At 40.3% G+C, this 22,189-nt stretch overlaps 2 protein-coding genes across 4 annotated transcripts in view; both read left to right on the forward strand.

Annotated features, from left to right (window-relative positions):
* Positions 1–13,851, forward strand: part of LOC127002156 (RING finger protein 44-like) — a 117,307-nt gene extending 103,456 nt beyond the window's left edge. Inside the window, exons 9-10 of one of the 3 annotated variants that reach the window (XM_050867813.1) lie at positions 3,635–3,720; positions 6,343–13,851. In XM_050867813.1, the coding sequence (XP_050723770.1) occupies positions 3,635–3,720; positions 6,343–6,424 (168 nt within the window). In that variant the 3' untranslated portion in view covers positions 6,425–13,851. Of the gene's footprint in view, positions 1–390; positions 2,479–3,634; positions 3,721–6,342 lie in introns of those variants that run through there. The other 2 variants (XM_050867814.1, XM_050867815.1) reach the window with 2 other exon arrangements.
* A 955-nt stretch (positions 13,852–14,806) lies between these two features.
* Positions 14,807–21,382, forward strand: LOC127002160 (ATP-dependent RNA helicase SUV3 homolog, mitochondrial-like). The gene is made up of 12 exons (XM_050867820.1): positions 14,807–15,058; positions 15,937–16,087; positions 16,622–16,754; positions 16,894–16,994; positions 17,243–17,364; positions 17,653–17,821; positions 18,086–18,197; positions 18,362–18,531; positions 19,015–19,183; positions 19,362–19,467; positions 19,714–19,855; positions 20,399–21,382. The coding sequence occupies exons 1-12, from the start codon at positions 14,931–14,933 to the stop codon at positions 21,344–21,346; spliced, it is 2,451 nt and encodes an 816-aa protein (XP_050723777.1). The 5' UTR covers positions 14,807–14,930; the 3' UTR covers positions 21,347–21,382.
* Positions 21,383–22,189: the final 807 nt, after the last annotated feature.

The raw sequence follows: 22,189 nt of genomic DNA on the forward strand, positions 1-22,189 counted from the left end.
ACAAATTATTGAAAGTGGGATTTGCTATTAATGTCTTACAGAGTAGATATTTAATTTTTGACTGTTTATTCCTTTCTCTCACCTTATGACGACTCTATATGTCTTTCCTACTACCATATTATGTCCAGTCAGCAGGCTTTGATAGATCATGTGTAGAGCAGTGTACAATATTTTCATGTATTTTAACATATTCCTTTATTACTGTAAGGTGATTATTCTCAAGATGATTGTGTGTGCTCGCTTAGACACCAGACAATAGATTTATGATTCTGGGACAATCAGGTAGCAAGCATGGGTTTTCACAGTGCAATTTTCCCAATGTATTGACCACGTTGTATTGTATATTAGCCCTCACCCACTAACAGTATTGCTTCTCTTATTTCTTATTAGAGGCGAAAGTGTGCATGAAGGCTGCTGTGACATACCAGTACCGTTGCCATTTTGTCCTCTAAACCAAGTGGACTCCTTCATCTCAGTGGCAGATATCACATTTGTCTCCTCTCCCTCCAGCCGCTCTACATCAAAGTCCATCATCTGAATGCTCTCAGACCAGCTCAGACCAGTCACTTTTGATCCTAAAGCAGTCTATATAACCTTTTATATGGACTAACCTTTTACCCGTAGTAGTCTGATCCTCCTCATCATCTGATACTCTTCAAATGGACTGATCTTAGGAATGAATCACAGTTTTCTTTATATGAAAGAGTCCTTTTTTTGTTTTTTATTTTGAGTGATTGTGGCTCTCCCACGCTGGGTGGCGTCTCAGCTGAGGCAGACCCGATCTTGCAGTCAATTTAGGCTTTAAACTCAGGGAACATGATCTCGTAGTAATACACCTTTAAGGGCTAAGACTGTGTCCTTTAGCAGCTGAGGTTTTCAATCCGTGAATCTGAAATTGCCTCAGCTGGCACGAGTCCCACAACAATGCCAGATGGAATTCTTCCTCATCATTTTGTTTTTTTCCTAACCAATGGAGGAGCTTGGCCGATGGTGTCACAGACTTCATCTCAAACTGGAATTTAATGAGCCTTTTACAACCAGGAATATTTGACTATTTCATGTGACTGTAGCCTGGGTCATGTCTCCAGAGTGAGGCATTATTAACATTGGCTAGGGATATTATATATGTCTCATTTATGTAGTGTATATACATCATATAGGCTTGTAGTCGTGTGTGATATAATCAACGCTTCATGACTCTTGGATGGTTTCCATAAGGTCCATATTCTGACGCAAAAAGTTGAGTATTTTCTTGATGGAGACACGATTCAAGAATTAGAAAGTTGTTTGTATAACATTCTTGATAATGATTCCTTTAGTATATCTGTCCAAGGCGTAGGAATTAATATCCTTTTGAAAGGCGATGGCCATATATATATATATATATATATATATATATATATATATATATATATATATATATATATATATATATATATATATATATATATATATATATATATATATATATATATATATATATATATATATATATATATATTTTCTCATTTACTTAGAAAAAACCTTGCTAATCTGAACCGCACACCATTAAGTATCTGGAAATTTGGGCTGTCCAATATAACCTCTTGTTGCCGTCCTGTTGCTTTTTGCTGAGTTTTAAATGTTCATTTCTCTGGTGCCTTTATCCTTTTATTACCCATAGAATACTGAATAATTGGTCCAAATAAATATATAAAGTTTTGTAACTTGACACACTTGCATAATGCATTTTTAACATCACTTAGAGAGTTTGTTTTCTGGCCCCAGCGCCCACACAACAACACCCTCCGCAAAATTGGTTGAGATTAGTTATGTTTTACACAATTGAGTATTTTTTTTAAACTGCAGTTTTAACTTGCCATTCTTTACTTACTGTAAGATAGACTCAGGACAGATTTTACAAGGAATTTTTATTTTGTTCATTGGAATCTGGTGCCCTTATTTTTTTCATCCTATAGACCATAACTCACTGCAGCACACCCAACAGTCACTTTGAGGGTTTGAAGTTTGGCGGGAAACGGGTTTTTGTAAATACTTGTGCACTTCAATGTATGCCATATGTACATCTTAGTAATCACATCATCTTTTTTGCATTTTTTGTAGATAGAACAAATATGAAGATCTCATCTACCTCTGAAAGCAGTAAAGATTTGGCTCACTCCATAGCAGTTCAAACCAAAGAAATGTTAACTGTGATAGTGTCTCAGGGAATGTAACTGATTAAGCTGAGTGTATTAAGTGGCCTTTGCTGCACCTTGCTCAGAGCCAAAGCTTGCTGGCAGCCAGAGGTGGACAACATGCCTTTCTATAACAAGATGCAACAACAAATCCTTCAAGTAACTGTTGGGCTTAGAGTCGTCCGTAGCCAGTCTCTTGCCTTTACACCCCTTTTTCCTCCTGTTTGTATTTTTGGATTTTAACACATCCAGAGCTTTCTGTGATAAAGATACAAAATATATGTAAGAAAAAGTGTACAAATTCTGGTCTTTTTTAACACTCTATATAGAAATCACAAAGAGCTCTGAGCTTTTCCCCAAACCCATGTGCAAAAGCCTTGTATTTAGAAGTCTCCCTCTGAGAACTTGCTCAGCTATAGTTTTACTCCTGCCCGATCATAACTGCAGCACCGTACCCCTTTGTAAATATTAAATTACCCTTCTACGTGTGGTCAAATGCTTTTTCTTGCATAGAGGAAACAATCACAAGCCCAAATTACAGAGTGCAAATGAGCTTGCTGAGCATCGTCAAAAATGTGCCCAGTAGATCACTTAAAATATGGTAGAGATGAGTAATGCGCAGACATGAAATGAACCTCACAGTGGAAGAAATGTCCTCAAGCAATGGTTTGGTTATATTTCAAAATGACCAGTATTTCACTTTTGCGCTATAGCTTTTTTTTTTTAATTCAGCATCATTGTTAAAGTAGTTGCATGATTTTGATTCATGAAGATAAATAATAAAACTTGATCTCATTACCATTCAAATTTCATGAATATCAGTACTTTTATTTGATATTTGCCTCCTTTATTGTAAGTGTTAAAGTCTTCCACTGTTGTCTCTCGCCTCGGTAAAGCAAAGACCCTGATTTACTCATCTCTAGCGTAGTCACCCTTGTTTTGTAATACGTGGCTTCTGCACTGGGTCCGCAGCTTCTTGGTATTGCACAGTTGGTTCATGTTGGAAAATATTTTGAAGTTGAAGCTGATCATTGTCTGTGATGACTTGCCAGCGGATCAAGTCTTGTGAGCATAACAACAGGCACGGCTCTTAAATTTGATGTCTTGCTTCACTCTTGGGCTCTGTTTCCACTTGACTGAGGAAACAAAGCACCTCTTTTTTTTTCTCTCTTCATGCAAGCCATCAGATGCCATGCCAGTTTTGTGCTCATCAGACGTCACGCTGGCGTAGCACCACGACATGTTCTAGTGTCAGACTCCATAGTATTTTTTATATGACTTCTGACTGGATGATGCCATGCTGTCAGTAACCTAGACTGTGGTCAGTACCATGCAGTTGAGTCCCTTCACTGTGGTTGGTGCCGCGCAGTTGGTACCCATGACTGTGTTCGGTGCCGAGCGGTTGGTACCCTTGACTGTGCCCCGAGCTAACCAGTGCGTGTGTCTTGCATGAGCAGGAGGGTGGCGTGCCTTGTGCCGTGTACCACTGCTGGCTGCTTGCATGCTTGCAGTATCATGATGATGGCCTTTTTGGTGCCTGCAGGTATGTCCCTCTTGGTCACACTGCACACTGGCAGGTCGTCAGGTGTTTCCAGGCTTTGCGTTGCGGGTCATTGATCACTGTGTGGGTCACCAAGCAGCCTCTAGTCAGCTGATTATCACATGCTCTGCAGTACATTCTTTAGCAACAAATTTAGTTTTTACTCAACTACCAATGCACTTTTTTGTTTCTTCTCCTTCTGTTGTCTGATGAAAAATGTCTTTATTTTTTTATCTGTTCAAGTTTTTCTTTGTGGGATCTTTAATGTAATAAATGGTGCCTGCAAAGCTCTGGAAATATGTGACTTCCAGCCAACATGAGGCAAGACTGTCACCAACTGGCTGTAAAATACTCCCTAACATAGACACGAGCCGGCCACCACAGCAGCACGCACACTCTTCAGGAGGAGCATTTTCTCCCAAAAAATAATAATTGAGTATAATGCAGATGAACCATAAAGTTACTGTTCAAACGACTGTCAGCTCCAGAACTAATGGACGGTCATGTAAAGTATTTTGCCTCAGAAAATATATCAAGCTTCTAACTGTATATAATTGATGAACATTACGTTAACCTCTCTTTTGACAAGCTTTATTTGCTGTTCAGTGTGCCGTCGAGCGCATATGGATAAATGATACAATTGATTACATCCAGATTTCATTTTATCCACAGTGTCTTCCTTTGCATCATTTGGTTCTTGGGCAACAAACAACGCAGTGCTGCTAAATGCCTAACCTCCTTCAATGCCGACCTGCCCGGGTTGTGGCGTGCCTCGTACTGCTGGCATATGAGGGGCGGGCATGGTGGAGGATGGGAGGGGAGGAGGGGAAAATAAGTTACCCTGTATACTTGTCTGAGCGAAGTTGTGCCACTCTTTGCTACTCTCTGGGGCAGTGTGGGCAAGAGTAGGGACTTGTCGAAAGAGGAGATAGAGCCTGTCATCAGTTTCCACAAGGTACTGAGGCCCACAAAGGATGTAGCAAATAAATAGTCCAAGTTTGGATCAAGTGCTTTCATAATGGTGAAGGGTTGGCACAAATGCAGCACAGAGGATGTCTTGGGAAGGCCTGCAGAACCTCACCTCACACTACCTCTCCTGAAATGTAAAGTGGATTCAAATACACATGTGACTGCACGCCTTTACCCTCGGCCGCTGAACAGGTGCTGGTAAGGACTGTGCAGCAATGTTTTTGGTCCTCTGTGCCTTGTAAAAACAGGTAATGGACATTATCTCCTCTTTAGACAAGCTCCTCCTTCTGCCCATGTCAACGCCAGGCCACGGAAAACATAGGGCTGCGGTGAGGAGTAAGTAGCAAAACCTTGCTTTGAAAAGTCTACGGGTAACTAATTCTCCCTCTGCTCGCCTCCCATCCTGCACCATGCCTGCCTCTAACATGCCAGATGCACAGTGATCGTCACAGGCCAGGCAGGCGGGCATGATGGGGTGTTAAGTGGTTAGTGTCCTTGCAGTGTTTGTCGCCCTTCTGCCGAATGATGCCATGGCAGGCACTGCAAACTTGGTCTGAAAGTATTTTTTGCTCCTTGTGAAGTACCATTGCAGTTTGGCTTTACAAGTTCCAAAGAGGTCAGTAATCCATTGTTGTCTAGTTAGAGTAGAAAGACGTGACGACTACCCAGCAAAGACGTCTCAAGAATGATTTACTTTCAGTCCCGTGCTTCTAATTCTGTAATTAAAGTTTGTGGCAGCCTAGTCAGCTTGAATTCATTCATTCTACTAATTTATAATTTTTGCATGTAATGTAATCAAGAATGAGGAGAAAATGCTGTTCTTGCCATGCTAGCGGCATCCACCGCAGCATCCCAATTGTCTCAGCCCAAATTGCTTGCGTTGCTCAAGGTGGTTTATATTTACAAGGAAATTTATTTCTTCAGACTCATGAAATATAAATATGCAGGCATTTGCAGAAGTTAGAGTTATGGCATATTATTTAAAAAATGTATATAATGGCCAGTTGGTGAGTCATGTCACTGGTCTTCATAGACCAAAGCAGTTTTGTGAATTTTTTAATTTCTTGGTCTGAAAGCTTGACTTCTGCAATTGCCTCTTTGTACTGAGTGAATTAAACATTCCATGGCAATTTTGGTTTCCCTTTAAACAATTTGTTAACCTGTTCATTTGTCATTTAGATCTCAGTCCAAGAATATTGTTTACTCAGAGTTTCACCTCAATAAGTTACAGCCAGTTTTTGACAGCAATTTAAATGTTTGCTCCTTGAGGCCTTTTAATATTTTCAGTCTAGCAAAAAGTTTACTAGTAAGTCTTGTTAGAACATAAAGATAAAATTTTACAATAGATTAAATAACAACATAACTGTCTAGTTAAGTAATAAATTGTTCTAGGCAGCTCATAATTCTTTGTGTCTGCACAACACTCATGTTACCCAGTTACATTCCTTGAAGTATCTTCTATTTTGATGAGAGGGAGAGAGAGAGAGAGACATTCTCCACAAGATTACAAATTGCAAATTTTCTGAAATATTTATATCAAGTACAAGTCACTAGTTACATTTTTTTCTTATATTTAGTAATAAGCTGATTTTCTCTATCTGTAGCAGTCATGGATGATCACTACAGCCAGCTTTAAACCTTCTTTGTATTTTTCAGTCAAACCGGACCTGCCCGATCTGCCGTGGAGATGCCAGCGAGTTTCTTAAAGAAGCGGCCAGTTCTGAGTGAAGCAGGTTGAAACCTTTTGAGGAGAGTTAAGCTGGATGTTGTATGCTAAATAAGATCAAGGAGGGCTGGTGAATCTCAGGCCAATGGTACGGTTATTCCCGAGAGCCTCCAGGGCCACTTCTGTCTAACGTGGGAGTCCTGCTCTCTCAAGTTAGTGACCAAGAATGATAGGATCACCTGCTGGTAAAGTCAAAGACCTGATGATCAGGAATTACGATCAAAAATGTATTTCACTGCATGGAAACGTTCTCTAGGTGTCCAGCAGCAGTGTGATGGGCCTGGAGGATTGCTCAACTTGGGCCGCGGAGAGCTCTTTGTGTACTAGCTTGTGTGTGACGCTCTCACAGCTCACTGTGGAAGATTTGAGTTCATTAAATGTGTGAGGAAGCTGAGTACTGCTTTTAGTAACAAGCATTAAATCCCAACATTAAAGTTTTGATAATCTTAATGAGTTACCTTCTTGACGCGAACTGTACCTCCGTGCAGTATGCATATCTGATTGTTCAAGGACAGTGGTTAACCTTCCCTTGTTGTTCTGTCCAAGGCTTTCTTTGTCTAGGACTCCACAGGAGTTTATGTTTTAGCTGTCCATTTTCTGTGTTTGCCTTCATGTGATGAGGCTGTGTCTGCAACATTAGTCCTTTTACCTATGGTGTCTTAGATATTGCCAGGGAGTTTTCTTCTTTGTGTTGTGCATGAGGACATAATGGATAATGTTTACTCCAAAAAGACCCAAATTGTTGTGCTATGCAGTATGTAATAATTCCTCTTTAAGGCTTGTTTCTTTATGGGAAGTGAGAGGTGTGTAAATTAGTTGTCAAATGCTTTTCTAGATGCAAGAAAAAAATACAAAAATTGAATTCAAATGTTATTGTCCAGTTCAGCATGTGTGGAACCACCAGACTCAGCTGCATGTTCATCTGGCATTAGGTCTTCAGTATTGGTGTTTATAGCTTGAAATCCAAAAGTTTTGCACATCAAATGTCATTCATCTTTGTCGTCGAATTAAATGGTTTCTCAGATAATGTAGTACTTTGCTGAATATTATAATAATTAATTGATTATCCAGTGTTATCACCAGTACGTCCAGTAGCATAGTAAGCATAGTAACGATTTCTGGAAATTACAGCCACATTTTAGACGCTTTATTTTTGTTGTGAGCTGATTGTGCAATGTTTGTTTTGTGCGGTTTTAAGGGTAGGATGATGTGACCAATAAGAAGCGTGAAATTCCTTTGTTGGCGTTTTAATTATTTTTTATGATCTGTAATAGATATAAAGATGCCTGCCTAACATTCAGCTTCCATCACTTAGTGTAACCAAAAAGCAAGATTCTAAATTTTGAGAAAGCTCTTTGAGTGTGGCTGAAATCTTGCAGAATGTGTCCAGAGCAAGTTAGTACTTTCCTAAGCATGCTGTCATTGTTTGGAGTAGGAAAAAATTGTGATTACATGCTTGCAGCCAAGAGAAGATCCTTGAAACACAAACATCAAAGACTATTTTTCTTTGTACTATAAAATTGGTTTCCATAAAATTATTTAGTTGACATTGGTACCGAAAACACTAACGGTAAAAAAGAAATGCCACGACTGGTTCATGTAATTTTTCTTCTTGTTCATCTATAAACATCCTGCATGCTGGGGACTGAGCTGTGGGCTACAATCTTCAAGTATTAGTTGAGAGTGGAGGCGTCATGCTGATGGAGGTTCATCACAAGAAAAAATTACCTATTCCTAAGATTTCATTTTTGCTTCCTGTAATGTTTGAAATTTCATCAGAGTTTTCCTAAGATTTGTGAAATACCTAGAAACCCTCTTAATGAAAGCAGTTTCTATGTGTTGTGTGAACTTTCAGCATTTCCATATAATACTCTCCCAGCCTCTTTGGTGTTTGCCCTCACACTATTAAGAACAGTAACGGCCCAATCTCACAGCCTCTCTACTTGAAATACTAAACGTTTCATCTTGGTTCACAGTCTCTAGATTGGGAAGGTTATGTAATTACATATCCAAAGTATTACACACTTGAAAAAATATCAGTGTTTTTATATGAAGATGAAATATTAAGGCAGTCATATTTGTGATAATCCTTGTTTAAGCATACATTATCTATAATGATTCCACACTCCGTTTCCACGTTCCACTGCCTTCCTCGTATTCACCACAAATGCTTCCACCTCACACAGTGAACTGTGCTGCCCAGATGGCTCTCTGGCATCTCACATTGGAGAACTGCATTTTTCATGTTGTGTTTTCACAAATAAGTATCTTCATGGAGTACTTCTCTTCAGAAAATTTTGTCACCATGATGTGTAACATTAGGAAAGTAATTGACATTTAAAGAAAATTCTTAAATGCATGTAACTTACTGATGCCTTGAAGAATTCAGAGGAAGTGTGAAGTGCTGAGATTGCCATCTGCAGCATATGTATGGGTTCACTTCGTGTGTTTTGTACAACCATGTGCCTCATTATTTAGTGTAACTAGCAGCATCTCTCACATGTCTGAATTTGAATGGTGCTTACCATCACTTCCTATTTCAGGAAAGGGGTAGATGGCATTTTCCAACAGTTTTTGAGAAGTCAGTAAATTTTTAAATCATCGAATATTTTTTGTGATAACGGCTGCAGGTCAGTGTGAGATTTTTTGCCAATCATGAGTTTTCCGTAGTGTGCGTGTATTACTCTTACTTCAGCATAACAGGTCTTTCACTAGAGGGACAAAAGCAATCCAGTATACCTGCATAAGCTTCTTTCATGTGAGAGGATGCTGCCGCTCTCAGTGTTGGTGCCCCTCCTCGCCGTGTGTAGAGTCAGTCATACTTGGGTCCGGTGTAGAGCTTGCTTCCTAATGCATGATATTCCCTCAATTCATGGAAGTGTTGGGGTTCAGACTAATATTGATTCCAATGCAAGTTAAATATTTGTAATAATGCCATGAAAGTGTGATGTACTGTCTCTCGTTATGATAGAGAATTTTGACGATGTGGAAAAATTAGTCGATTTGTCTAAGTGGCACATAATAGCATTTCTTTTAAAAAAGTTTTGTAATTCTTGCATTAAAGCTTATTGCCATATAAAGGATCACTAAGGGAGTTTATATATATGCTGAGATTTTTAGTATGTTGTGATATGCTTGGTGTGAAAGCCAATAAATGTTGGCTTTGATAAATGCCAAATAATGCCTCAATGGTGAACTTTTTAACATCTCAAAAGCTCGGTGTTCAAGGCTTACCCTAGGCTGACGTGATAGCGGCCTTTTAACGACCCTAACCTTGCTGTTCATGCCTTTTGCAGTTATTCATTTTTCAGTCAGAACTCTAAAAAAATTGCGCGGTTGAAGCCATGCCACGAAGGGCTTGTCTAAGTTTTCCTTTACCTGGCAAAAGGATTTAGTACAGATTTATGAAGCATAGAAAAAAAAATAATTGTGGTTGTGCTGTGATGATTTAATTCCCCACTACTTAGATGAAGACTGTGCCCCCGGAGTGTTGCGTAGCTGGGATGACATTTGCACTGTGTTGGAAGGGCTCCACGCATGGGAGAGTCAACTTCAGTGTGAACCTGAGGAGATAAACTTGAGATGTCCTTCAAATTGTATGTGTATTGGCTTCAACTGTAGATGCCTTGAGCTGCTCATGTGTAGTTCTCCCTTTTACTGTCAAGCTGGCCTTTTATACATATTTCTTAGGCACTGTACTCAATGGCTCATTTATCTTGTTAATATCCATTCGTAGGTAACATTTTCCTTTCTCTGTATTGTAACCCTATCTTTCTACATACTTCCATATTTCCCTCTCCATCTTTTAAAAGTGAGAGAAAGCAATACATTTCTAGTTTTTAGCCTGGCGCTGTAGTTTTTTAATCTGCTGGAGGGATTCTAGATTTTTACTTTTAACTCTTTCAAGCATGGTATTCCCTAAGCTGCTCAACAGGTGAAAACGTTAGCCATATCATGATGTCAAAAGACCTGTTTTAGGATAGAATGAAGAGGTTGGAGGTGAGGTGCACTTAAGGACATGCTGTTGAATATTGATGTTCAGCCATTGCATCAAGTTTTACATTTGTACCTTGAAATTGCTGCAAAATTCAAAAACATTGAGATTTCTTTCCCCTGTTGAGCCTGAAGGGGATTGCCACCGTGTGTATAAAGTATTATGGCTTGATGTTCAAAGCTCACGGTATTCTACTATATATACTACCTCAGCCTTAAACATGCTAAGCACAATATTCATAAGTTGGACATAGCTCTAAATAGTTTCAGAACTAATGACCAAATTGAAAGTTTTCAAGTTTAATAATCCCATGCAGATTATGGAAGCACATCCATAATAGACTGTGTAGTGAAAGAAGGTATTGTTTGGCACGGCTGCTGCTGCTGTAGTTGAGGTTGAAACTCCACTACATTATGTTATGGAAACCATTTTTTACGTGATTGAACACGCTGTGTCCTGTCAACAGCCTTCTGCAGCAGGTAGTAATATGCTTTGACTGTCATCGTCACCATTTGAAAATCAACGTTTCAAGATCTAAATTCAGTATGCTACCGTATAGAATTTGTGCTACTTGAAATAAAGATCACTGCTGCAAATTATGGTGTGGAAGGTGGGGCCACAAGTGAAATTACAGGAAGAATGCAGTGACATCGTGAGAAGCATATAATTTTTATCCATATCTATATTTTGATTACTAGAGGGCCAGATGTCAAGATGTAGCTATGTATAAATATCCTGAGATGTGGTACGCTGACTTTACCTGTCATGCACCGTACCTGTAGTGGTTTCTTTGTGACCCCAATTCTGCTTGTGTGCTGTCTTTGGGTCACCTCCTCAAGTTGTGGTGGGGTCAGTGTGTTGTGGCGGCTGCTGCTGTCGGTGCAGCTCTTCTTTAGTATGTCACTGTGGGTCAGTTTTTAAGTTGGAAAATAATGCTCAAAGAAAACTATCATTTCTGACACATTATTGGTTTAGAACACAAGTCAATCGTTTGCTTCTTGAAAGTTTCAAGTGACAACAGTGACCAAGAAGAACTGATTCCCATATCTAAAGCAATATATGAGATAGAAATTATTCTTATATATATAGTTTTGCAGTGCATTATAAGTAACTAAAAAAATCTGTGTAAATATATTATTGACATGCATTTTATGGTAAACTTATTCTGTAATCCCTAGAAAAACACACAGACCATGGATGCGGCAAAGGATGTCAGACGTTCTTTATGACGGTGAAGATCACAATAATTCACATCCTTGAACATTTACCGTTTTCAGATACAACTGTTCCCTCTCTTAACCATTAAGTATAATTTTGTCTGTAGTTGAGTCACATCATTTTGTGCGTCAGTTGTCAGTAAAGGTTTTGTGTCACACGTGCCGCCACTCACACACGACCGCGGGCCCTGTGTTACCTACCTTCACAGCATCTCAAATTTCAGACAGAATTCTTCTGGCACCTCTAACAGTATTTAGAGAGAGATATATAATACAGAATTCCTTGTTTCTGTTGAATGATCACTGGTTGCCAAAGAATTATCTTGTATTCATGCCTTCATTGCGGTGACAAAGAATTCTGATCAGCATTAGCTATAAATTCAGCGTGGTTACATGAGTGTATCATGCTCAATATAGAGGTTTTTTTCTAAATATGTATAATTTTCATAGTTCTTCTCAGGAAATGCCATCAAAGACTTCCCACTGACTTGTGTAGATGACTTACATTGTAGAGTCAACACTTCAAGATATACATTAGGTATGGTGACATACGGGCCCCGTCCGCACTAACCTGCCTTGTAGTACAAATGTGCATTTTGTATTTCACCTAAATTCACTTGATTTCATGAATATGCATATTATATAAATAACTATATATATACATATATATATATATGAACACATAATTATGAGCAAATAATGGAATGGGGGTATTGTAGCTTTCTCCTCCACTACTAGGATGATCATTGTTCTGAATACCCAAGGCCTTTGTCCTTTTCAAACTGGAGCATGCAGGGAAAAGTGTTGCAGACCTGTTACTACCTTAACATACCTTTTAATGAGTCTTGGTAGCCACTACTTCATCACACAACACAATCCACATTTCAGTCGCATACAATAATTATAGATACTTGTATTCTTTTATAGCCTTTAGAGTGTTTGTTATATTTTTGTATTTACACTTTGTTAAAGGAGTTTTGCATTTATCAACCCTGTGTGCTCCCCTGTTCTATATGCTTACTTTAGTTCACACTACAGACACTAGTGAGACATTTGCAGTAAATAATAAACTTTTTTTTTTCTTTTTTTACATTGATCATGTTCTCATTGCTATGAATGACACAGAAAAAATAGTCTCAGAGATTCCCTGCATAGTGTGTTGCATCATTTACGCTTAAAATTGGTTGTAGTTTTCAGTACGGCCGGCCGAGGGAACCTTACCGCCTCGGCCAGGCCAGGAATTGTGCTTGCACCTAATTTACCTGTTGGTTTGTGATATTCTTTTCAGCGATTTCTACTGTGATGTGACGAGTGACTTTGCAATTATATTGTAATGTGGGCAAATTTGGCCATTCTTACCTACTGCTCCTGTTACTATTCAAGGCCTTCGAAACCAAGCGACTTCCTCCTAACTGATGCATTACAAAACACTTCAGTCTGTCCAAACTCCTGTAAATACCTTATTGTTTGCTTCTTCCTAGTTGACTTACCACTCAAGCGTGTCTTGTAACTTTACTAATGATCTCGTAGTCACCCATTCCCCGGTAGGCAGTAGACATTCCAAGGCATTCCAGGCTTTACTCACATGGCATTCCAGGCTTATAACTCAACTTCCTTGGCTCAGATTTAGATTATAGATTGACATTTTTAGTACCATGACCAAAAGGATATGTTGATTATGTTTAACCTCTCTTTTTTTTTTTGTATATTTGACATTTTGGAATAATTTACAATGAGGTCCTTCCTCCTAGACATGGCCATTTTTGCTCACATGGGGTTTATGCTTCTGGTATGTAGATTTCCGTATTCTTGAGCTTGTAAGTGTCATTGCTTTATTGACCACACTTCAGGTATCCCTCGTTATATTTCCTCACTCTACCGTTTTGAAGGTTTGGTAAATGTACGTTCCTATAGCATTACTCTTTATCATTTTTTCTCTTACCCCTTAGAGACCAAAGACATGAATAGTTAATGGACATTTTCTCGTCATGCAATTTGTCACTGATAAAACTTTTACCTGCTGCTATTTCCTGCTATTAGGTATTCCCTCTCCATTTTATCATCGTGATCAGGTATCAAATGTATCAGTACAGTGTTGGTAAGATGATAGTTTGATGCTAGTACCAATAAAAAACACTAATGCCTCATGTCTGTGAAAAAGTTGTGCAGTTGTGAATGTCTACCAATGTGGTTTTTATCTTATGGCTAATAAAGGCAAAAAAAATCCATACCGTTGCTTTTTTTCTCGTTTAACCCGGTAGCTGCAGGGATCACGTTTCTTAAAGGTCCCTCTAAGCAAGAAAAACGAAAAAAAATCCATACTATTGCTTTTTTTTCTCGTTTAACCCGGTAGCTGCGGGGATCATGTTTCTTAAAGGTCCCTCTAAGCGAGAAAAATGAGAAAAAATCATCACTCACGCAAACCATTTCATAATATATATCAACGCATTTGTGATCAGTTTATGCATCATCTGTTATTGGGGTTTATATCATGGCAAAAATCAGTCCCGTCGCTGCTACACGGAAAAGCCACAAACTTGGCCCGTCGCTGCTACCGGGTTAAAAGACAGTGGGTCTCCTCGTGACTGGACTCTCACAGTGGTATTGTAGAGACTTTATGTAGTGACCCTCTAAGTCTCTCCACTATTCTTGAGCATTGCAACCCGCTGTGTGTCTAACCAGAAGTGCCTCATAATAGCCCTGTAGTATTAAAATGAATGTCTGGAGCTTAGTGCAATGAAATGAAGGTTGATTAGGGTTAGAATATGACCGATTGATTGATGATGGCCTGGGCACTTGAAGCGATGGAGATTGTGTACAGGCAGATGGATGGATGGGAGGAAAAGGATGAAAAATTAAGGGTTTTGGAAGAGACATAAAGAGAACTGAAGGAGGAGTTGGGATGGGGAAAAAACAACAACAACAAAAAAAACGGGAATTAGGAGAAACGCCATAGAGAGAGAGAGAGAGAAGAAAAGAAAGGAAGAAAGAACAAATAAACAGTGGGTAAGGGAGACGTGAGAAGAAAATGAAGCAAAGTAAAAGAAAAAGAAAGTAAATGATGTGAGAGAGAGAGAGAGAGAGAGAGAGAGAGAGAGAGAGAGAGAGAGAGAGAGATCCGATCCACACGGTACGACCAAAACCAAGACCAGAGTGCCGTTACAAAGGCAAGATCTGCGAGAAATCCTAAGGCACCTGTGACATCAAGATCAAGGTTGAGGTTTGTTTACATCGGGTGCCATGTGAGGCCAAGAGGAGGACTATTACCTATTTTACCTCCCTGTGATGTCCGCCGTGACCTGACAAGATGCTGTGTGCTCGCCGGGTCCTCAGCGCGGTGCAGCAGGGTCCAGGGGCCGCCGGTACCTGCAGGAGGCGGCTGTGGGCGGCCTGCCTGGGCTCGCCGGCGCCGCTGCAGCCTCGCCGGGACTCAAGGTGATCTTTTACCGTTTACCGTTGATAAAGTTTCAGGTTTGCCTTGTATCGCTTTATATCGCTACTTAGGTCCTCCTCCTCTTGATCCTCTCTTCTGCTCGCTCACACACTTTCCTTTTCAATGGCGCTACACTGTTGTTTGTAAGTACTAATGGGCAGGGTTTTTACTTTTATATACTGGTCTGTTTTTTTTTTTTTCTTCTTAATTTTTTTACATTCAGTCTTGGCTCTGGTAGGTTTTCTTGGTATGGCCTTCATGGCGCAGGTAAGTTTTTTATAGTTTTATAATTCATAGTGCTTGTTTAATGAAGAGATTTTCTATTCTCTTTTTTCTATTACTCTCTTGGTCCCACACGTCCTCTGCGTGTATCAAAACACACGAGAAATTAATCACCGCAAGGAGAGGGTATTCCCCGGCTGCCTGGGATTGAACCCGCGACCAGCGTGACGGGAGAGCCACTCCTTAATGAGTCAGCCAAAGAGGTACCCCACTGGCTAAGTGGGTTATGGGAGGCTCGTTCATCAGGCATAGTCGCCGCACTACACTTGGATGCAAGAATTACTTGTGAATAATCTTGAGCAAATGCCGTTGAACCAATGCCACTTACTTTGGAATGTTCCTTTATTTCCCGGCTTTAAATCCAGATGTCTTGGAAGATAGTTTGTACAAAAAAGTAAAAATTATCGTATCTTCCTTCAAAATTATATATCTTCCCCTCAAAGGTGTGTGAGGTCTACATTCATTACTATCACACCCAGTACATGCTGTTAAGTTGGCTGCCATTGTAAGACAGCTGACACATCATAGGATAATGATAAGTATATTAGTTGTATGTTCAGTATTTTATATTGACTTTGTGTGTATTTAATATTTTCAGGCAGGAAATAATTGAATCAAGACCCAAGCCTGTCTCCGTCATGGTCTCTGCTTGGAGGATGAAACACAGAAATCGAGGTGGTGGTGGTGGTGGTGGTCGAGAGAACGGCAAGCATGACATATCACACCTCTTCATTCCAGTGCCAGTTAAGGTAAAGAATAAACACTATTTGTATTCTCTTAATGTCTTGTTAACCCGTCCACTGCAATTGGCACGGATTTGACTTTCAATGGCAGCCTGGCAATATATACTCCCAGGTCTTTCTCTGTCTCTGTGGATTGTTTCCCATGTGGTATTGGTATGCCAGAAATCCCCTCCCAAGGTGCATGACTTCATATTTTTCTTCATTGAATTGTAGCAGCCACTTTTTGTTCCATTCCTGTAGCTTGGTGATGTCTTCTTGTAGGAAATCCGCAGTCAAGGGGTTATGCGGATGCTGTGGGTATGTGAGGGTGTACCTTTGAAACCCAGGAAGACAGATTATATTGATATTTTTGAAGATTGAAGGATAAGAAAGTGAGAGTGATGATGAACATGGCCATAGAAGTGGAGATTTTAAATACCAGCCTGGGTAGTTTGATGACTGATTTAAGAGACAGTGAAAAAGAGTTGATACTGTAAGTGTTGCCTTTAAAACACAGGGAATCATTATCATCTGACAGAATTATATGTTCTTACCTCTCAGGCAAGACAGGATGAGATAAATGTCGGGGAGGAAATGGCTGGACCTCTGAAGAAAGAAGACATTCTGCGCATCCTCAATCGTTTTTACACAAATGATACCGTCAAAGAGTTAGCCAAAGAAAATGGCTTGGATAGTAAGTATGAAGTTTGATGCTTGTTTAGGTAAATGGTGTGTAATATTTGATACAGTGAAGCTTAACTCAAGTAGCTATAGTTGTTTCTGATTTTGATCTTTAAATTTCTGCTTTTACTAATATTAAACTTTTTTCCCAGATTACCTCTACCAGCAGACCTTCATCAGTTTTCGCAAGTTCTGCCTCGAGTCTGAGAGTCTTCCCGTTGACCTGCACATCATCATCAGCGATGTCGTTCAGGTGACTTAAGTTGTGTATATTACTTGTTCAACTCTTTCTTGTTTTATGAAAAAGCTTTTGAGAATTGTGGCACCCCATGCTGAAGTGAGGCCTACATGTGAAAAGATAAGAGAAAACAACATTGAATTTGGGTGATCATTGTTGTTATGCATCTGTCTTTGTCAACAATAACTTCTGCTTTTTATTGTAATCAGATTTTTCAGATTTTAGGTTGAATGAGATTTAATGTTCTTATTTTTGATCCTCAGGGTGCTGGACACATTCATGACATCTACCCAACCTTCCTGAAGCATGCCCAGAAGATTTTTCCCCATCTCATATGTATGGATGACCTTTACAAAATATCAGACCTGTCAAACCCCCCAAACTGGTGAGTTGTCCCTCCCTTGTGTCAATGATTTCTGTAAGGTAAGGTTAAGCAATACTCAAGACATGGAATAAAAATTGCTTGGACATTGGAATCAAGAACATATACCTGTATTTCAAAGTTTTGATTAATAGTTAAAAGGAGCAGATCCCACAATGTTTTTTTTATAGATGTTTTCTCAGTTGTAACCTCACATTAACATTATCTTTTCTACTTTTAAGTTTGCAACAATCCATTTCTAATTACACAGATGAATAGATTTGAACATTTTTTCTGAATGTGTTGTTTCAGGTACACAGAAGCAAGAGCACTCAATCGAAAGGTGATTTTTCATGCTGGACCAACAAATAGTGGCAAGACCTACCACGCGATGGAAAGATTTCTGAGTGCTGAGTCTGGCATTTACTGCGGCCCCCTCAAGTTGCTGGCTAGTGAGGTCTTCAACAAAAGCAACAGCCGGGTGAGCATGTTTGCCAGCCAACTGTCTCCCTTTTGGATAAAATGAACAGATGTTGATAGAGGGAACAATACTACACCTACCTCTATCGATTCTTCCCCTGACCTTGTATCATTAAACATTATTATTTAAAGGTAGTTATATATCTAAGAAAAGAGTGCATCTTGTTCAGATTTGTACAAGGAGGCTGCTAATAGTCAGATATTGTAACACTGTAGTAGCTAAGCTGTATGATGTTAATTACCTCTGTTAATCATGACTCTGCAGGGTACACCATGTGACTTGGTAACTGGTGAAGAAAGAAGGTTTGGCAACACTGACGGCGTTGCAGCCAACCACGTGGCCTGCACTGTAGAGATGGCGTCTGTCAACACCCCTTGTGCGTATGGAACCTTGATTATTATTACTTCTATTAGGTTCATTAGATTTTTTTAATAGCTTTATTTGATATCATAAGTACAAGTATTTCTGTGTACATAAACAGCAACAGTGAATAGTTTTTAAGGAGCAAGTTCATGTGTCATATATTGTCCCATTTTTCAGATGAAGTCGCCGTTATTGACGAGATTCAGATGGTTCGTGATCCCACCCGGGGCTGGGCTTGGACGAGAGCCTTGCTGGGTCTGAATGCTAAGGAAATCCATGTGTGTGGGGAAGCATCTGCGATTGGACTTGTCAATGAACTGGCCATCGCTGCCGGGGAGGAAGTGGAGGTGAGGGGCTGAGGCATGAGGGAACAGATTATTTTAGTCATATGATTTAATCCCTTAGAAAATGGTACACTCTAGATACTTTACTATTTTAGAGAGGGAGAAAAGAAAATGATCTTCCAGCACATGCAGGTTTAAACTTGTTATTTTCACATTCTCTGGAGTTCCCTTAGTTAGTATTCAGTACCAGTATCATTGTTTTTATCCAGTCTGTTGGTACAATCTCATTTGTCATTTTTAACATGTGATCTGCAAGCTATATATGTTATCTCAGGAGGGGAGTATCCAGACACCTCTCCTTCCAAAGCTGACCTCTTCTGACCACTACTATCTTTTGCAGGAGCAGTGATTAGCGTGTTTCTCTTGTTTTCTTTGTTTAATGCCCTTGAGCTGTTTCCTTTCCCATAAAAAAATCAAAATAAAAAACATCATTGCTCTTACTTTATTCCAAGATGTCAAATGCATAGTCGCTGTTTTCCTCTACAGGTCAGAAGGTACAAGAGATTAACGGACTTGACGATAGAAGACTACGCCCTGCAGACGCTGGACAACGTACATCCAGGGGACTGTATCGTTTGCTTCAGCAAGAGAGACATCCATCAGGTGACCCGGGAGATTGAGCGCAGAGGTCATGAAGTTGCCGTCATTTATGGAGGTTAGTGATGATTTTCTTTCTTTTTCTTTATTCCTTTCTTTCTTCCTTCCTTTCTCTCCTTTCTTTCTTTTCATTTTACAGCAAGGGCAAAAAACAAAGAAAAAACAATATAAATACCTGCTAGATGCTTGAGTTAATAGTTTCATTGATAATCAAAGTGTTTTCTCCACTTCCTCAGGGCTCCCTCCAGGCACCAAGCTGGCTCAGGCTCACAAGTTTAATGACCCAAACCATCCGTGCAATATTCTGGTTGCAACGGACGCCATCGGAATGGGACTTAACCTGTATGTTGTTTATACTTTTTTACATCATATATATCTATAGACCTCGATAAATCAACCAATCAACATATATTTTGTCTATTTCAGTACTAGTTTCTGTGAAAATAATAGATGATATAAGGACATGTCTGATCTCCTGGAAAGAATATGCCTTCGTATAAAGCTCATATTGAAGTGTTACATCCTGGAAAAGTGTCGTATCATCATACATTCTTTATTCACTGACACATGTTATAATTGACCAAACAGGAGCATTCGCCGCATCATCTTCTACTCCCTCATCCGCCCAAACATCAACGAGAAGGGGGAGATAGAGATGGAGACTATCAGTGTGTCATCGGCCCTGCAAATCGCTGGCCGGGCGGGACGATACGGGACCCAGTGGGATCATGTACGTATTAGACCAACTTAATGCGGTAATATGGTTGTTGTTTTAGACACTTTGGAGAGGGTGAAGGAGTATCTTAGTTTGTTCTCTGTAAGCATGGGAGTATGGGAGAAGTGGTGTGAGATAGTAAATTTCAAGGATTGACACCACCCTCATGCACAACAAAGGAAAAGAAAGCTTGATTGTTATTGCTCTTCTTCATATATTTCCTTCTTTTTTATCTTTATTGTTTCATGGAAGCAACGTTGCCAGATTGTCGTACTCTTCCTCATATGTTTGCCAATTTCCGACCCCAAAACTGCTTTCACCACCCAAAATAACTGCTTTCATATAGGGTTATTGTCTAAATGGTTAATTATTGGTGCTGCTTGGCAACAGTAATGGGCAAGAAACCAGTAAATACGCGGCACTGAGGGCGATAATCTGGTAACTGTGCATGGAAGTATAAGAGTATCCAATGCTTTCCTTTTGCGGATTAGCTACAAGATAATTGAAGTAGTCAGTGTTATGTCTTTTGAGCATATTCTTCAAGTCATTTTGTTGCAGGGTTATGTCACTACAATGAAGTCTGAAGATCACTCCACCCTGTGTAGGCTGCTGTCACATGTGCCAGATGATATTGAGCAGGCAGGACTGCACCCAACAGCTGATCAAATAGAACTGTTTGCCTATCACCTGCCCAGCTACACACTCTCCAATCTCGTTGATGTTTTTGTGAATCTGTGCACCATGGACTCCTCTCTCTACTTCATGTGCCTGATGGATGACTTCAAATTCCTTGCTGACTTGATCCAGCACATTCCTCTGCCCCTTCGCTCCCGCTACGTCCTCTGCTGCTCTCCCATCAATAAGAAGATGCCTTTCGTGTGTGCCATGTTCCTTAAGTTCACACGGCAGTTGTCCCAGAACGAGGCTGCCACCCTAGACTGGCTGTGTCATCAAGTGAAGTGGCCGTTCTCCACCCCTTCTACCCTGCTGGACCTGGTGCACCTGGAGGAAGTTTACGACGTCTTTGACCTCTACCTGTGGCTCAGTTACCGCTTCCCTGACATGTTTCCTGAGGGAGACTTAGTGAGGGACCTGCAGAGGGAGCTGGATGGTTTGATAGAGGATGGCGTTACTCAGATTGTGAGGCTCCTGCGCAACTCTGATTCCCGCACCTCCAACACGGCTGCAGAAACAGAGGACACCTTCATCATGGACCAGCGCAAGAAAAGCTCGTCCAGAGGAAATCGTACTCTGTCCATGGCCAATGCAGAGACTATCCTTCAAGATGCTGCGGCGGCCCAGAAAGGGAAGCTTCCTGGACAGCCTAGAAAAAAGACCATGAGCCGGGGGACCCTCACGGATCGCCTCCTTGCTCAGGGCCTTCTGTCACCTAAAATGTTGGCCGAGCTGCAGAGGGAGTGGCAGATACAGGGCTCGGAAGATGGGGAGAATGATGATGGAAGCTCCTCTGGCAGACCAAGGAGAAATAAGCCTGGAAAAAGATGATAGACTAATGCAAATATGTCTTCTGTCACCTAAAATGTTGGCTGAGCTGCAGAGGGAGTGGCAGATACAGGGCTCGCAAGATAGGGAGAATGATGATGGAAGCTCCTCTGGCAGACCAAGGAGAAATAAGCCTGGAAAAAGATGAGCTCTGACTAGTATTTTAAAGCTAATAGACTAATGCAAGTATGTCTTCTGTCGCCTAAAATGTTGCCCAAGCTAGAGGGAGAGGCAGATACGAGGCTCAGAAGACGGAGAATGATGATGGAAGCTCCTCTGGCAGACCAAGGAGAAATAAACCTGGAAAAAGATGAGCTCTGACTAGTATTTTAAAGCTAATAGACTATTGCAAGTATGTCTTCTGTCGCCTAAAATGTTGGCCGAGCTACAGAGGGAGTGGCAGATACAGGGTTTTGGAAGATGAGAGAAGTGATGGGGGGCCTCTGGCAGTTTATATTTAGTCAGCAAATCAATAGGGGGGTGCATCACCTTGCCCATGGGACCCCTGCATCTCGGAGGAGGAAGGCACCCCATGCCCTTCTTTTTGTTTTGGGGTGGCCGGGGAGGTGCAGAAGAGCTGTCCATTTTATATTTAGATGAACTGTAAATTGTAAATAAAAAAAGTACATATACATAGTGGTTGTGTATGTGTGGAGCCAGCAAGGATCTTCAGGAGGAAACTTTGGTACCAACCCTGGAAATTGGATAAAAAAATACATGTAGCACAAACAGCAAGAGTGAAGGATGAGAGCAATAGGTTTTACAAGTGCTTCTTTATTCACATTCATCTTTGTAATGTTAAGATACACACGTATATCACTACATACATAGACTGGTTAACCCACT

This window comes from Eriocheir sinensis, chromosome 22, assembly GCF_024679095.1.
Source record: "Eriocheir sinensis breed Jianghai 21 chromosome 22, ASM2467909v1, whole genome shotgun sequence".
Lineage (NCBI taxonomy): Eukaryota > Metazoa > Arthropoda > Malacostraca > Decapoda > Varunidae > Eriocheir > Eriocheir sinensis.

Bases quoted from the DNA above. Each gene is read 5' to 3' on its own strand.
- LOC127002160 (XM_050867820.1), top strand. From the start codon at position 14,931: ATGCTGTGTGCTCGCCGGGTCCTCAGCGCGGTGCAGCAGGGTCCAGGG. The intron at 17,365-17,652 runs GTGAGTTGTCCC...GTGTTGTTTCAG, and splicing joins CTGTCAAACCCCCCAAACTG to GTACACAGAAGCAAGAGCAC. The intron at 19,184-19,361 runs GTTAGTGATGAT...CCACTTCCTCAG, and splicing joins AGTTGCCGTCATTTATGGAG to GGCTCCCTCCAGGCACCAAG.